The 14,685-nt window shown below is 34.9% G+C and overlaps 1 protein-coding gene across 17 annotated transcripts in view; it reads right to left on the bottom strand.

The window, feature by feature from the left end:
- The window catches only part of UNC80 (unc-80 subunit of NALCN channel complex), a 174,940-nt gene that overhangs the window by 55,634 nt on the left and 104,621 nt on the right, over window positions 1-14,685 (bottom strand). For 15 of the 17 annotated variants that reach the window (XM_060688149.2, XM_060688156.2, XM_060688157.2 and 12 more), the window contains 9 exons: window positions 11,537-11,668; window positions 10,119-10,305; window positions 9,263-9,394; window positions 8,102-8,245; window positions 6,072-6,172; window positions 3,943-4,029; window positions 2,285-2,468; window positions 1,023-1,117; window positions 108-197 (listed from right to left, as the gene is read on the bottom strand). In XM_060688149.2, coding sequence (XP_060544132.2) covers window positions 108-197; window positions 1,023-1,117; window positions 2,285-2,468; window positions 3,943-4,029; window positions 6,072-6,172; window positions 8,102-8,245; window positions 9,263-9,394; window positions 10,119-10,305; window positions 11,537-11,668 — 1,152 coding nt within the window. The remainder of the gene's footprint in view (window positions 1-107; window positions 198-1,022; window positions 1,118-2,284; window positions 2,469-3,942; window positions 4,030-6,071; window positions 6,173-8,101; window positions 8,246-9,262; window positions 9,395-10,118; window positions 10,306-11,536; window positions 11,669-14,685) is intronic. The other 2 variants (XM_060688151.2, XM_060688161.2) reach the window with 1 other exon arrangement.

The raw sequence follows: 14,685 nt of genomic DNA, 5'->3' as shown, positions 1-14,685 counted from the left end.
TTATTAGGTTATATCAAACCTGCATATTAGTGTATCCAAAATGTCACTTGTTGATAAGATTTTCAATTACAATTAATAAGTAACATTAGAATATAAAACTATCTCACCTTATTATAATGAATAAGATTCCACCGCTTATCCATTAAAAAATAGTTGGAAGACTGGGATTCAGGTATGTTAAAAAATTCCAGACACTCCTAGCACATAAAGACATAAGCATAAGGTAATATTGATTGATCACATGTTCTTCAATTTAGAAAGATATTTATTTTAAAAGTATTTTCCTCAGGTAATTATGGCTATATCTCTGTTCCTACCCGTAAAGTTGGAATCTTAATAAAAATAAGATGTCAAGCCTTGCCCTGCTACTAACGCAGTTCTTAGTTAATTAGTGATACCACTTAGATTGTAACACTTGTCATCTTGAATTAAGGTCCAAAATGACAACTGAAAGTGATATAATATGCTTACTTCATATAGTAGGCCTATGGAAATGAGCCTGTTGGGTAACTGAAAGTGCAATATCTAATTAGCTAATTAACCGTTAAATGTTAAAAGTCACTGATAACAGGTCACCCATATAACTGCTTTGTTTACTATGTATCTGAGGTAATTTGTAAGACGAATATTATATTATAGGTGGAATACATGTAATGATGACCTTTTCACATATTAAGATGTAAAGAAGCTGCTAAATCAGGGAGTAGTGGGTTTCCCGTTGCTACCAGTTTGCTAATAGTGCGTGCGCGCTCACGCACGTGTGTGATGCTTCTGCACATGGGCAGAAGCCTCTGCACAACCACAGAGACATCTGGGTGAGCAGGCGGAGCAACCCATCACTGAAATCAGGCTTTCAATAGATAATTTTGTAAAGACTAATTCATAAATAGGTACCAGAGCTCAGGCCTGCGTATTATTCCAGATCAATCTTTCTCCCACAACCTAAGGAGGTTAATGAAGGAGCTTTAATACTGGAAATCAACAAAACTTTTTTGTCAAAATTATTTTAATAATTTGCCAACCTTTAAAAGAGCTTCAAACTGGGTGTCTTCATGGACTGGTAACTGAGTTGGGATATCACATTCATTCTGCCCATGAACTACTAGGGTCTTGGTACCTTTAAAAGCATTGATATAATAAAAATGTTTGTTTACAAAAAATATACTTTTGGAATCCTGGATAAATAAAAATAAATTACTTTATATCTTAGTCTTCTTCTGAGTTGCTCAGATCATTTTAGATGGTTCTTAATCCGTTATCAATTTTGCTTCTGTACAGTATAGTTCAGCTGAAAAAGAGTGACTGTATTGTACAGGGATATTCAGAGAAGCCTCATGCCTCACTGAGAATTTCTCCCTCTCTCTTACCATGTCCAGTATTATAATATTATGCAATGCTGGCTTTCATACATGTGCAGACCTCTTTCTTCAAGCATGTGGATATAGCTAGGAAGAGAAGGTAACCCACTTCAGGCTGTAATTGCTAAATGTAAAACACTCTTTTATTGTTATTAATATAGATGGGATTTTAAAAAATAACCATGGGGATGTAATGCAGAATATAATTTGCAAGAACGTGGATTATTTGTTTGGCTTGCTCCTTCAAATCAAAGGGAATACTTTCTATCAAAAGTTTTCTTTTGTTCACACTAAGGAACTTATGCAACATATGTATTGCAACTCATGGAGCTTTTTATGTGAAACTCTCCTTGGTGATAATCCAGCAAAATTATATCCATTAACACAAACCATTTTCCTAGACTATTTCTGTCTCATTAAGGCTCAAGATTATCACACAGGATGGTGAACTATAATGTCAATTCCTTATATAAGCATAGATCACAGCATATTACAGCTGATACAGTCCATTTGCCCAATAGACTTGGGGAAGGAGTAAAGGACAGCCAAAGAAGTTGACCATCATTTTCTCACCAAATATTTCATGAATATTTTGGTTACTAGGTATACTTCTTAAAGGTAATGCTAATGTAAAGACAAAAAGGCAAAAATAAAAAAAGATTTTACACACATTTAAAGATCTCTTTCAGGCTTTCCCTTTCATACAGTAATGTCAATGATAGGCAGAAATCCATATACAGAGTCTAAGATTTACATCCCCTCTCCCCTTTTACTCAGGCTATGTTGATGAATTTAGAAAACGATTGGACAGAAACGTTGTTGTTGTTGTTGTTGTTGTTGTTGTTGTTGTTGTTGTTGTTGTTACAAAATAAAGATCAAATACCAGGAAAAAGTCCCTAGGGAAATAAAAATAATGCCTGCCATACCTGGCATTGAGGCAGTAACCAGAAGCTTCACTTCACATTGTTCCTTCTTCATAGTTTGTTTGAGATCCTTGAAGAACAGTCCTTCTACATAGCCCACCACTTCCCAAAGAAAGGTCAGAGTGGCTGAAATTGCATCCATGCCCCATTCACATGGTGTGCGCACAAAATACATGATCAGTCCCACCTATGAATCATAAAGTACACAATCTTTATTCCAATCTATAGCAGAAGCTAAGTAGATGGCCAGTGATAAATATGAACATGTGTAAGATTGAGCCAGTCTTTCTCTGTTAGTAATGGTAGTTTGTGCATTGAAAATCTGGGTGGCTATTCCTACCAAAGGAAAATATGGAATAATTTGCAAACTTAATTAAAATACCATGATGGAATTAAAAAAATTAGAAGACGTCTATAATATCAATCTCACTTTTATCTTCTCCATAAAGTTCAAATAAAGAAAACCCACTGCAAAAAAATGCTAGAAAATGTTATGGCAAGGTTAACATTAAGGCTTGTGCAAATCCTTTGAAAAAGATGCTCTGCTGTACATGGGAACAAAGCACCTGTCTTCAAATCACTGACACAACCACATCTTTTTCTAGCTTAATGAAGCTCCTTCAAAGCCTCCTCTCAGTAGTCTCTGCATGTATGTTTGTGAAAAGCCATTTTATTTGGCTCCCAGCAGAATGAGAAAATTAATATTTGTATCAATCAAATATAACTCCATGAAGAGTAGGAACCTCCCCCAATTTCACAGTGTCTATTGCTAATTTTTCAAAGAAGAGTGAAGAAAGCAAGATAGGCAATCTGATCATATAAAAATTGTGAAACTACTGCATTCTACTAAAAAAGGACTATATAACTGTGCCACATCAAAAATTACAGCTATTTTTTATTTATTTATTTTATTTATTAAATTTATATTTTGCCCATCTCATTGTTTCAAAGAAGAGATGGACAGATGTTGCTGAAGGTTAGATAAATTGGTTTTCCTGTGCATTGCAGAGAGCTGGATCCCTATGTTACTTTCCAACTTCCTAATTCTATGATTCTATGAGACAAACAGAGGCAGTAAACAAGAAAAAGGCAGTATGCTTTATATAGATTTTAAAGCTTTCTGTACATCTAATTTGTGCTCCAAATTTTTGAAGAAGTTAGGATGAAAAAATTATATGCTTCTGAGCATTTCAAATTTGATGCACACAAAATTTTTATCTTTTGGAAAGGTACATAGAGGGTCTTACTAACTCTGAAATACGCATCATAGATGTGATTACCACAAGGAGTAACTTCTTCAGCAAAAAGAAATGGTTGATTTTTTTTAAAAAAAACACCTTCCTTTTTACAGCCCTGTAATCCCTATTTGGGGTAGAGTCAGGGCAACTGGATGGAGCTCAGCATTAACGGTTCAAAATATAACTCCCTGAAGTTCAATGTATACACTAGAGAAATTCAGTTACATTTTTGATCTTCAGAAAATCAAAGCTAAAAAGCTAGAAAACGTATTGACTATAAGAAAAACTGTGCAGGAGGTGTATTTCTTTCTTGAATGTGACACTAATTATGATTAATTCAAAATTCCCAATTGTCTGTGCTTTGGATAAGGGCATCATTAGTGCCTACAGTTTGGGTTCTGCCCAGGATTCAGAAGAACATACCAAGTAGTTGAAGAGGATATGGGATGTCTGAGCAGGAAAGTCTCCAATATTCAATAAAAGTTTCCTCAGCATATACATCAATTCATCCTGTAGTTAGAGCAGAATTTTCCAATTTTGTTATAGCATAGCAGTCAATTTCACTACTTGCACAGGGATCAATTATTATACTTTAACGTAACATAGAATTCTTACAAGTTGCAGTATTATGTATGTTTTCCCATATAGAACACGGGAGAGCTTTTTCTTACAGGAGAGATATAAAACTTAATCAGAACATCCGAACAGAACCCTAGTTTGATAAAAGTCTAGTCTTATCTTCAAATGTTTGAACTCCTTATGTTTTTTTATTGTATTAGATGTTAACCAGTTTAATCATCTAACTTGAATGAACCTTGAGCATCCTTCTCTGGCATTGGCAGGAGACTGGAGATGTTGCCTTCATTTTAAATTGAATGCACTGAATTCTAATATAAGTCTCCCAGTTGTATCTGGTTAATATTAAATATGATTTATTAAAATAAGTCAAAAATTTAAACTGGATTATTTCAATAAAACATAGTAAAGATTCACTGCTATTTATTTGGATTCAGTCAAGTTAATCTGAAGTGAATTTCAAACAGATATATTTTCCTCATCTTTTCCTTGCAACTATATTGCAAGCAGAAGGAAGGGAGACAGTACAAATCTGAGATCTATTAAATTGTATTTTATTATTAGGCCTTAATAAATTGTATTTTATTATTAGTTTCAAATAGGACAGGAACACATTGGGGTTTTGTTTTGTTTTTTAGCCAAGGGCCAGATTTCATCTTTGTTCCATCTGTTAGAAGCCATGCTTCAACATGAACAGGGCCAGGATAAAATTTAATTTGATTTAAATACAATTTAATTAGTACAGGATTAATTTTTTAATAACTTCCCCATTGTTACATTAAACATTACAACTGGGTGACAACTTTGGAGAGGTCTCTAGGACTTTGTAAAGATACACACACACACAAACACTGGTCGTCTTTTGCATTGCGGGTGTCACACAGTTCTATTCTCTCCCCACCACCACTTAACAACTATAATAGTTGCTATAACAACTTTATATTGCCACTGTGTTGCGAGAGAGATGTTGTCAATGTCATGTCTTGGAGTCTAGAGACTGTGAGGGTCTGAATGGAAAAAACAGACTGAAGCTGTTTTCTTCCATCCAAATGAGATGAAGTTGCTGTATGCACATCAGGGTTTTCTGTCAACACCAGGATTCTCTCTGTATGGGCATTCACTAAGAAGCAGGTGAAGGAGCTGATTAATAATTCAGGAATCCTTCTGGACTTTTGTTAGAACTAAAGGTGGAAATTTTGCCCAGCTTTGGCTGGTGCACCAATTTCAATCCTACCTGGTATAGAATGACTCATCTTCATTACCAGCCAGATGGGCTACTGCAATATGCAGTACTTTAAATGAGCTACCTCAATTTCTGAATTACTCAGAAATTGCCAATTGACCAAAATGCAGTGGCAAATATATTCACTGGCTCTTGGTGCTGCAAGCATACAGTATACTACTGATTCTGCAAACTGCATTGGTTGCCATTTGGTCTCTGGGTACAATTTAAAATGCTGGTGTTCACTATTTAGCCCTTCATGCCATGGCACTTGGGTATCATGAAGAATGCCTGCTCCTGCTATAATAAATCTAACCCATTAGTTCCTTTAGGAAGAAACTATTTTTGGGGTCACACGTCTGAGAGGTGAGGGAGGGTGAATTAGAAGAAACTGCTTTGAAATAGCCTCCCTGTGGCTATTTGGCTGAACCATTTAGGGAGATGTTGGAAAAAAGTAAGTATTTTTTGTAATCTAAAAACTATGCCATCTTTTACTTATTTTCATTTTTTTCATTTGTTGCTGTTGCTTTTATTTTACTTTATTTTGTTTTACCCTATCTTTGAGCGATATCAATGGATGTTTTGATTGTTACATTATATACTATAGAAACAATTGATAGCCATTAGATTGTGATTGGAATACATGTCAAACAAATAAACAAACAATATCGTGGGACCGCAAGTTACTCTCCCCTGGAAGAGAGTTTTGACTGAGTGATTGAATACATGTGTTTATGGAAAGCAGAACCTCTACCTGCCGATTACTGATAGTGAGTTTCTCCAGGAAATGTCGAAGAACTGTGGACGGATCTTCAATGAGACAGTTCCACAAGACTTGTTGAGCCACTGCACTCACTATATAAGACAAAAGGAGAGAACGTGTCTAGACCTGACTGGATAAATCAGTGCCTTCAAATGTAACCATTAGTGAAACTTTCAATCTTCACAGCAAAGAAATCTGTTCTTGCCAAACCCTATACCATGTATATTATTGGTCTAAATTTGACACAACATTGTTTGGTAATGCAAGCTGTATCCAATTTGGTCCTAAATGCCTATTAAAGTTAGTAGTAGTATTTGATATGGAAAGAAACTGTAAGTATCCACATGACAGTGGATACTTAACCAAATACAAACATGCTATTTTATGGCATAGAAAAGGGTATGATCTTAGTATATTGCTCTCAATAGAAATGGGAAGAGAGAACTCAGTTATGATGGAAAGCATAATTGTCTGTAAATTCACATTTGCTTATTGTGGGAGATATTTTTTTTCTGCCTTTTTTTCTAAAAGAGGAAAAGGGCACAAATGTCTTCAAGGAATATATCACTGGAACACAAAACAAGACAGCAAGCCCTTCTGTCCATTAAAATAAAATATCCGTGGATTCCCCTTCACCAAAAGATGCTAATGAGATACTGATTTCAGATCCTTTGCTACTGCCAGCTCTTCCATTGCAGCCACCTTCTGACCGTGGATTTTATCCAAGTGACTGTGAAAAGTCAGCTGGAATCCTTGATTAAAAGTCAGTGTGAAATTCCACATTCATGGAAAAATTTCTTCAGAAGAAAAAGAGATTATCCTGAATAAAGCAGTATCTGCAATTTTTGATAGAATTCAATCTACCATGATTTCTAACACTTACTCCAATCAGGCTATTCCATATGTCAGTGTCAAACTCTATCAGAATCCATATGGAGGATCAGGGTAGCTCCACACAAAGAAGCCAGACCCATTCCTCCTATAGATCAATCTGGCTCTCTAAGAAGGCATGCTAATACTCTGACATGCAGTATGGTGAAAAACTAGAAACTGTTAACCTGAGATATTTTTACATGAAATCTTGGGAGGGATTGCTTAGGATCTTCAGTGTTGTGGGACTGCTCTTAAGTACAGCTATATTTACCTGCTTATTATGCTAAAGATGCTTTTCAATATGCAGCCAAAAAGGGTAATAAAGCAAAACTTGTCATTACATTTTCATCAACATAACTTGGGAGCAGTAAATTAAATTTCCCCATTCCATATGTGGGAAAGGGGTAAAATATGTAAAGTTTGACAGTTAAAGGTAAAGCTTATGTAGAATATTGAAGGAGATGGAAAAACACACGAAAGATTATTAGGGAATATTAAATGATTTCAAATTTTACTAGTCTATCAGGCAATGTAAATGCAAATAAAAATTTTAATAGAACTTTTGACTGAAGAGGAACAATAAAAAAATCTACATAGAATTTTTGTTAACAATTTTATCAGTCATATGTATTCTCTCACATACACTATATTATACTGACTGTCTATCAGTGGTGGATTGCCCCCGGTTCACATTGTTCTATAGAACCAGTAGTAAACCCGTCGGGAGGCTTCGCCCACCGACCCCGATGTCATCAAAACGCTTCTGCGGATGCACGTGGCCCTGCTACAAACCAGTAGTAAAGGTGTTTATGCTTCTGTGCACAGACATTGTCTATTTACATAAGGACTGTGCAGCATTTGGAGAAAAATTTGGGAAAGCTATTTCATTCAGCGCAGTCATGTGAATGTTGCATCTCCCCTCTGCAGCTGCTGTGTGATCCCAAGAAAAGACACAGTTACTTCAAAGAATTGCTGAAAAGTGCTCCAAAGCACCATTTTCAAATGGAATCTGAAACTGAAGTAGGAAGTTTCTGAAACATGTGTCTAGTGTATAAGACAAAGATTTATCTATCAGCTAACAATGCTTGCTGTTAAAAGAAGTACAGATATTTTTAATTGCTTTCCAAAACTTTAAACTAAAAGAGTACCTGCTACTCCATCTTCCCGAACTTCTCCATCTTCCATCAAGTGAACAATGGGAAGTACAGCTGCACAAATGCATGCAGGAAACACTGCCTGTGGGGGCTGTGGCACATGATGATTTGGTGTGTGCTCTGTTGTATGCTCTTCATCTAAAAAAAAGATATGGAAGTAAAGTTCAAATTAATTCTTACATTTCATCTATAGTTATTCCTCTTTATCTATATAACTACTGCTTGGTTGTAAGAAACCCCATTCTGAATAAGAGACAGATTACCTCAAGTCCACTCATCAAATGAATACCAATTTTGTGTCTACTGACAAAACTATTTAAACACTCATAAAGGGATAGAAGTTTCAAAACACAAATCACTCTTTGTAATGCTTGATTCACATATCATCCTAAAGATGTGTTTGCTACTGGAATCAGAAACTCTTCTATATGATTAGCTGCTTATATGGATTTTGTCAAGATTCTGTGGGAAAGAAACCAACTAAAAATGAACAATATTAATCATGGGAACAGATCTGGCACAAGCAACATGGCCATTGTTTTAATGTAAAGATAATAGGTTCTAAAATAATATCACAAATGAAGGCAAACATACATGTCCAGGATAATGATGAAAGATCCAATTTGGGTCAGTATTTTTTAATGTGGATATTATTTTAAGATCCAATCTGGGTTAATCACTGGGACCAGAGGTTTAGTCTTCCAAGCTTCTGGACTTGCGGTGATGCCCATCCTTGGGGTGGGAACCTTCTCTCTAACAGAATGCTAGACAGAACAGAATGTCTAACACATTCCATTAGAGAGAAGTTCCCTGAGAATGGGCTCCAGCACGAGTTTGAAAGCTCAGAAGAGTAAACCTCTTGGATGGACCCAGACTGGAGCTTAAGATAATATCCACATTAAAAATTGTTGATTTAACTTGAGATGATTCCCTGGATAAGAAAGTTCTCATCATGATGAGAATTAGGATACCTCGCATTGAAGATTACATAAATATATTTTAAATACTGTAGGAAGACAGCTGTGTTAATCTATAGTGGCAAAAAAATTGGAGTCTAGTAGCATCTTTTCCAACACATTTTAACACAGAAATAAAATTAAGGCAGAATCAATAAGAATCATAAAACAATTAACCCCCAATCTAAAATTCCCTTACCTTCAGCACTGACTGCTGAACGCACTGACCAAACTGACCCACGTCGAAAAGAATAGTTTCTATGTGATGTACTGGAAGTACATGATGGACTCACAGACAGACGGCGTGATGCCAGGTTGGTGATTTCTTCTACTAATAAAATCAATAGAAGATGTTTACATTTTTATTTATGTAGTCTACTGATTTACTACAACAATGAAAACCATTTTATTATATGATAATGAATAATATACTTAATTTTATTGTATTGTATCTATAAAAGTATATGAAAAGATTTTGTATCAGTTCTTCCCAGATCTATTTTCAGGCCTGCCAACAGCAGAATCATGGTCATTGACAAAACAACAAGCATTTGTCCTTCCCTAAAAAACAAAAATCTGCAAAGACACTAACAAATTTGCAGGGGCCTTTGAAGCTCTTCCTAGAGTTACATGTAACAATACAATATCATGTCCTATGGCACTTCAGTAGCAGAAACTAATTAAGGAAGTCCGAAGAAATCATACCACCAATGATTTAAGATAGGGATGACCTGCAGTCTGCAGGTGCCTTATTTTGGTGCCTTCACCTCATTGCCCCCAAATCACACTGTTAAATTCCAGCGCATTATTTATTCTTTTTTAAACATGGAAAATAGGTATATTAAGTTGCTTCCTCATACAACAACAACAAAACCTAGGGAGAAAGATTGCAGCTTTATTAACCAGTAATGGCCAATTGCAGCTCTTGGAAGTAGAAATAACTGATAATATAAATATAGAAAAAAAATCTGCCTTTCTTATGTGGTGTATGTGTTCATATGATGACTTTATCCTTTGCTATATGAGGACTCTTCCAGAGTACAAAGTGAGTGCACCTTCTTCCTCCTGCTCTAAGCTTGTGGAACAACTGGGTTCATAGCAAGCTTCCTGGGTGATAGGTATGGCAGTGATGAGACTAGCTTCTCGGCCCAGACGTTTCTTCTCCTCTTCCTGTTGCAGGTTCTTCAGAATGTGTTCTGCTCGTTGATGAGAGCGTGATACTGCCCGGGCTGAAAATGACTTCTGCAATCAAATCATTAAAAAAGACATTGGAAAAAAAGTTGTTTTTTATAAAGACATTTGCATGCATGGATACTACTTTACCAAACACAACTCAGGTTTATTTTTGTAAATAATTTATCAACTATCAGAATTTATCGTCCATCACACCAAAGGAAAGAATGAAAACATACAAAGGGTGTGTGTATGTGTGTGTGATATATTGGGTAACCTTGAGATTTGCAGGTTATCTGATCTGATTTGGGAAAAAATAAGTGAAGAGCTGCCAGAAATCATGAGAACTGGCACCAAATGTTGAACTGGGGATGAGAAGAGAGAGATATTAACAATTATTAGGGAAATTAAATGGAATATGTGTTATGGAAGTGAAGCAGATAGAAAATTTAACTAGACCCTTTATATTATTAAGATAAGCATCTTCCTGGTTCACTTTGACAAGATATTTTTAAATATCTGAAGAATGGGACTGATAGCCACCCACAGAAATTAAAAGGAAAAAAAAGAGATACTTTTGTAACTAAAGTTGGCCAAAACTGTGTCCAACACTTCTCTATTATTTCAATTCCAGGATGGAGAGAAATCAGGGGGGAAAGGAATGATTACTTGGAACATATTGAGTAATAATTTAGACAATGTCACAAAATAATTGCAGATGGCAAATATTTTCTCAGATGAAGTATTTAGAAGTGCAATGCACTGAAATATGTAAAGAATATGCAAGCAATTGCTATCTTCTTTATAACATCCTGTGAAATCCTCCTTCATAAACTATTAGACTTTCAGTCTTCCGGAACAGATAATAATGTTTAGTGTATTTTTGTTTCCAGATCCCACTTATCATACATACATATGAGAAGGAGCCTAAATGTAAAATTTGGATTAGCCAGTTTTGGTTGATTTTGCAGCATTTTCTCTGTATGAGGAAAAGAATAAATTCTTTTAATGATGTTCTAGATTGTTATGTCTAGACTCAATTACACAAAAGATCTGTGTAATCGAGAACAGCTGTAGAAGGATGATAACCAAAACAGTTCCAGAAGTATTTACTAGAATTTATTAAACTGCATATTAAGAAACAAAAGACTAAGCACATATCAGCCAATCTTATTTCTACAGAGATCCCTTGAGAATAGATGCCTCAATGATTTATTAGGCTGCCTTATATTTTTTTCCTCTGTGACTTCACCCTCTACCACAGTTAGATTTTCATTTCTAAAAGGAATGTCCTACTTACAGACTGATCTTCATTGATGGGATCCTGCACACTCCCACTGCACTGGGGAACCCATGGAGGGTCAAACATGGGGACAGACGGCATTCCAAGCACTGGAGAGGGCAGGGTGAAGTTAATACTTGGTGGAGGAATCTATAAAAATAAGTCCGGAAAATTCAATATGATAGTAATCACTCTTGTACATCTCTCATGAAAATGCATTTTTCCAGGAACAAGGAAATGTCAAAATATGTCAATTTTTTAAATTCTATCCTGAGATAAAGAAGAATTAGAAAATACAATTTTTCTTCACATAATACAATGGAAATGCAAGTAATTCCTTCTTTAGATGTTTTGTTAGTTGAGTTAGGATTCTTTTATTTTTTAAAACTTAATTGTAATACATAAATAAAATGCAAATCAAACTATTTCTTATCTAGGCAAATAAGCATTGTCCAAGCACTGTTAAAACTACTGGAAATAATAGAAAAAATAGCTTTGATCAAGGAGGGAAGATAATGTTTATAGTTTTTGGTATATATCCAGAAAGTTGTGTACTGGTTTTCTTTTTTTCTCATTATAGAGCATCCAGAAAAAGTACTAGTATTAGGAAATGGAGCTTTGAAAGCCAGAGAGTTTAGTCAATTTTCTTTCATTATATCATCTTACCTTATGCCTTGACAAACATAGTGCTGACACATTATTTCCTTTCAGCTATAAATTATAGGGTTAAAATAGTCATTCATATGGGAGAACAATAGATCTGCAAATGTGAAGGAATGTAGACCTGGCCTTGGGAAGGGAGAGGGAATGAGTGAGGTGTTTAACATGGGAAATTTAGAGCCCAGAAAAAGAGGAAAGGGTGAGAAAGAAACTCAAACTACTCCCAACTTGATTTTCTTTGAAATAAAAGTAGAGTAGAGAATATTGTAGAGAAAAACTCTGACAGAATTTCAAGATTTGCTATTTCATCCCACAAAAGTAAAAAGCATTCTTGGAATCCATATTGTACCTGCTTGTTTTTTGACTTTACCTACTTCAAAGGGCTATGATAAGACCCTCTAAATGGTTTCATTTACACTTCAATAACTATAAAGAATAAGGCTATTTTTGGATTAAGATGTGCAATTTACTTCATAGTATTCTTCAAAAATGATATACCAGAATTTCACTCTCAGTGTTTCTAAAAACTAGAACTTGCCTATCAGCTCCAACTAGTTTAAATCTTCTCAGAAACTCAATATGGCATAGTTAATGGAGAATTTGTATGATTCACTATGACAGAAACTGCTTTAAACAATTGACTGTTTTCTAATAGTTTTGATAAACTAAAATAAGCCAACTTTGTACAGAACAACATTGCTTAGGGGCCCCCGAAAGCCCTAATAAGCAGGTATATACAAAAAAGTATGCAAGCTATTGCTATAATGCATTGTAAGCCGCCCTGAGTCTACGGAGAAGGGTGGCATATAAATTGGACTAATAAATAAATAAATAAAATCTTAAACCCACCCCCCAAGGTTTATACTCTGCAATGGTTTTTTCTAGTGCTTTCTACAGCTTGCAAAACACTGCTTTATCTTTCCCACCAATTGAGCAAGATCACAACTGATTATTTATAATTTTAGCATTACTGTCCAGGGAAAGTTTAGTTCCCCATGCATTTCTACAAAAGAAAAATAATTAAATCAGTCATCGGAAGAAATCAAGAAGGAGAATCTAGAACAACCTTATGACAAGTACAGTCTACTCAACTAGATCAAATTCTATTCAGAGTTGATGGCAAAATTGGTGGCACAGTGGTTAGAATGCAGTATTTCGATGCTTGTTGCTTGGTGTGGCTAAAAGAGTGGGTGAACCTCCAGAACAAGAGGCTACTTGATTTAGAAGGCCATGAATTAAGGATTGGATGGCACGGTTATTTATGGAATGACAAAGTTAAAAAGTAAATGTTGATTTTAACAACCATTTTGTTAGATGTGCCATTCTAAGAATCTGGAATAAATATAAAACAAGGTTTTCTATAAAGATGCCGCTTTGGGTGTCCCCGCAAAAAGTCTTTTTCAGAAAATAAATGGTGGCGAAGCCGAACTGGTGGACTTATGGTAAAATGATATCTTTTAATTTTGGTGATCCCATCCTCAAGTCTAAGGAAGAGTTAGAATCAGAAGGTCATGTCTGCCATTGGTTTACATACTTACAATTGAAAGAAAGATTTAAATTAGATAAAAAGAGTTATGGTTTGACTTTGTTAAAAATGAATTGGAAATCTTGCTGTGTGTTTGTGATGAACATATTATTGCTAAGGTTTATAAAATGTTATTGAAATTGAATTTGGAAAGTGAACATGTAAAGTATGATTCAGTAGGCAAGGAAGTTTGGATATAATGTTATGCTTGAACAATGGGAGAATATCTGGACAAAAGGTTTAAAATTTACATTAAATTATAATTTAAAAGAAAACTTTTATAAGATGATGTATCGCTGGTATTTCACACCAGATAAGTTATCTAGAATATAAAGGTATTTCAAATAATTGTTGTAAATGTAAACAATTTATGGTGGACATGTAATAAAGCAAAGAAATACTGATGTAAGATTAATACTCTAATACAGAAAATTCTCAAAGTGAATATAGACATAAAACCAGAAACTTTTCTTTTGGGCTTAATGGAAAAAGACTTGGAATTTTTTTTTAGAACTTTGATATTATATATGTTGATGGTAGCAAGACTACTTTATGTACAAAAATGGAAGGACATTTCAATTCCTATTGCTGAGCACATTGTAAGCCGCCCTGAGTCTTCGGAGAAGGGCGGCATATAAATCAAATTAAAAAAAAAAATAAAAAATTCCCACAATGAAAGAATGGGTGAAAAAGTTGATGGAGTTAGCAGAGATGGCTAAATTGACTGTTTTGATCAAAGAAAAGAACATAAGTACTTTTGTTTCTATTTGGAAACCGCTTCTGGACTTTGTGCTTGAGGTGGAAAAAAATGAAACTTTGGTTATGGGTTTTACTGATTAGATAGATTTGCTGTTATAGAAATGGTTAGTTATACTATTATGGAAAAGTAAAAAGTTGAGGTTTGATGTTACTGTCTTAGTCTTCTGTACTAGAGGGAATCGGAAGTCAACACATTTTTTTCTTTTTCCCCTTCTTTTCTATA

Source organism: Pantherophis guttatus, chromosome 1 (assembly GCF_059756535.1).
Source record: "Pantherophis guttatus breed Tessera chromosome 1, ASM5975653v1, whole genome shotgun sequence".
Taxonomy (NCBI): Eukaryota; Metazoa; Chordata; class Lepidosauria; order Squamata; family Colubridae; genus Pantherophis; species Pantherophis guttatus.
The sequence above is the reverse complement of the archived record's forward strand: the minus strand, read 5'-3'. Positions and strand labels throughout refer to the sequence as shown.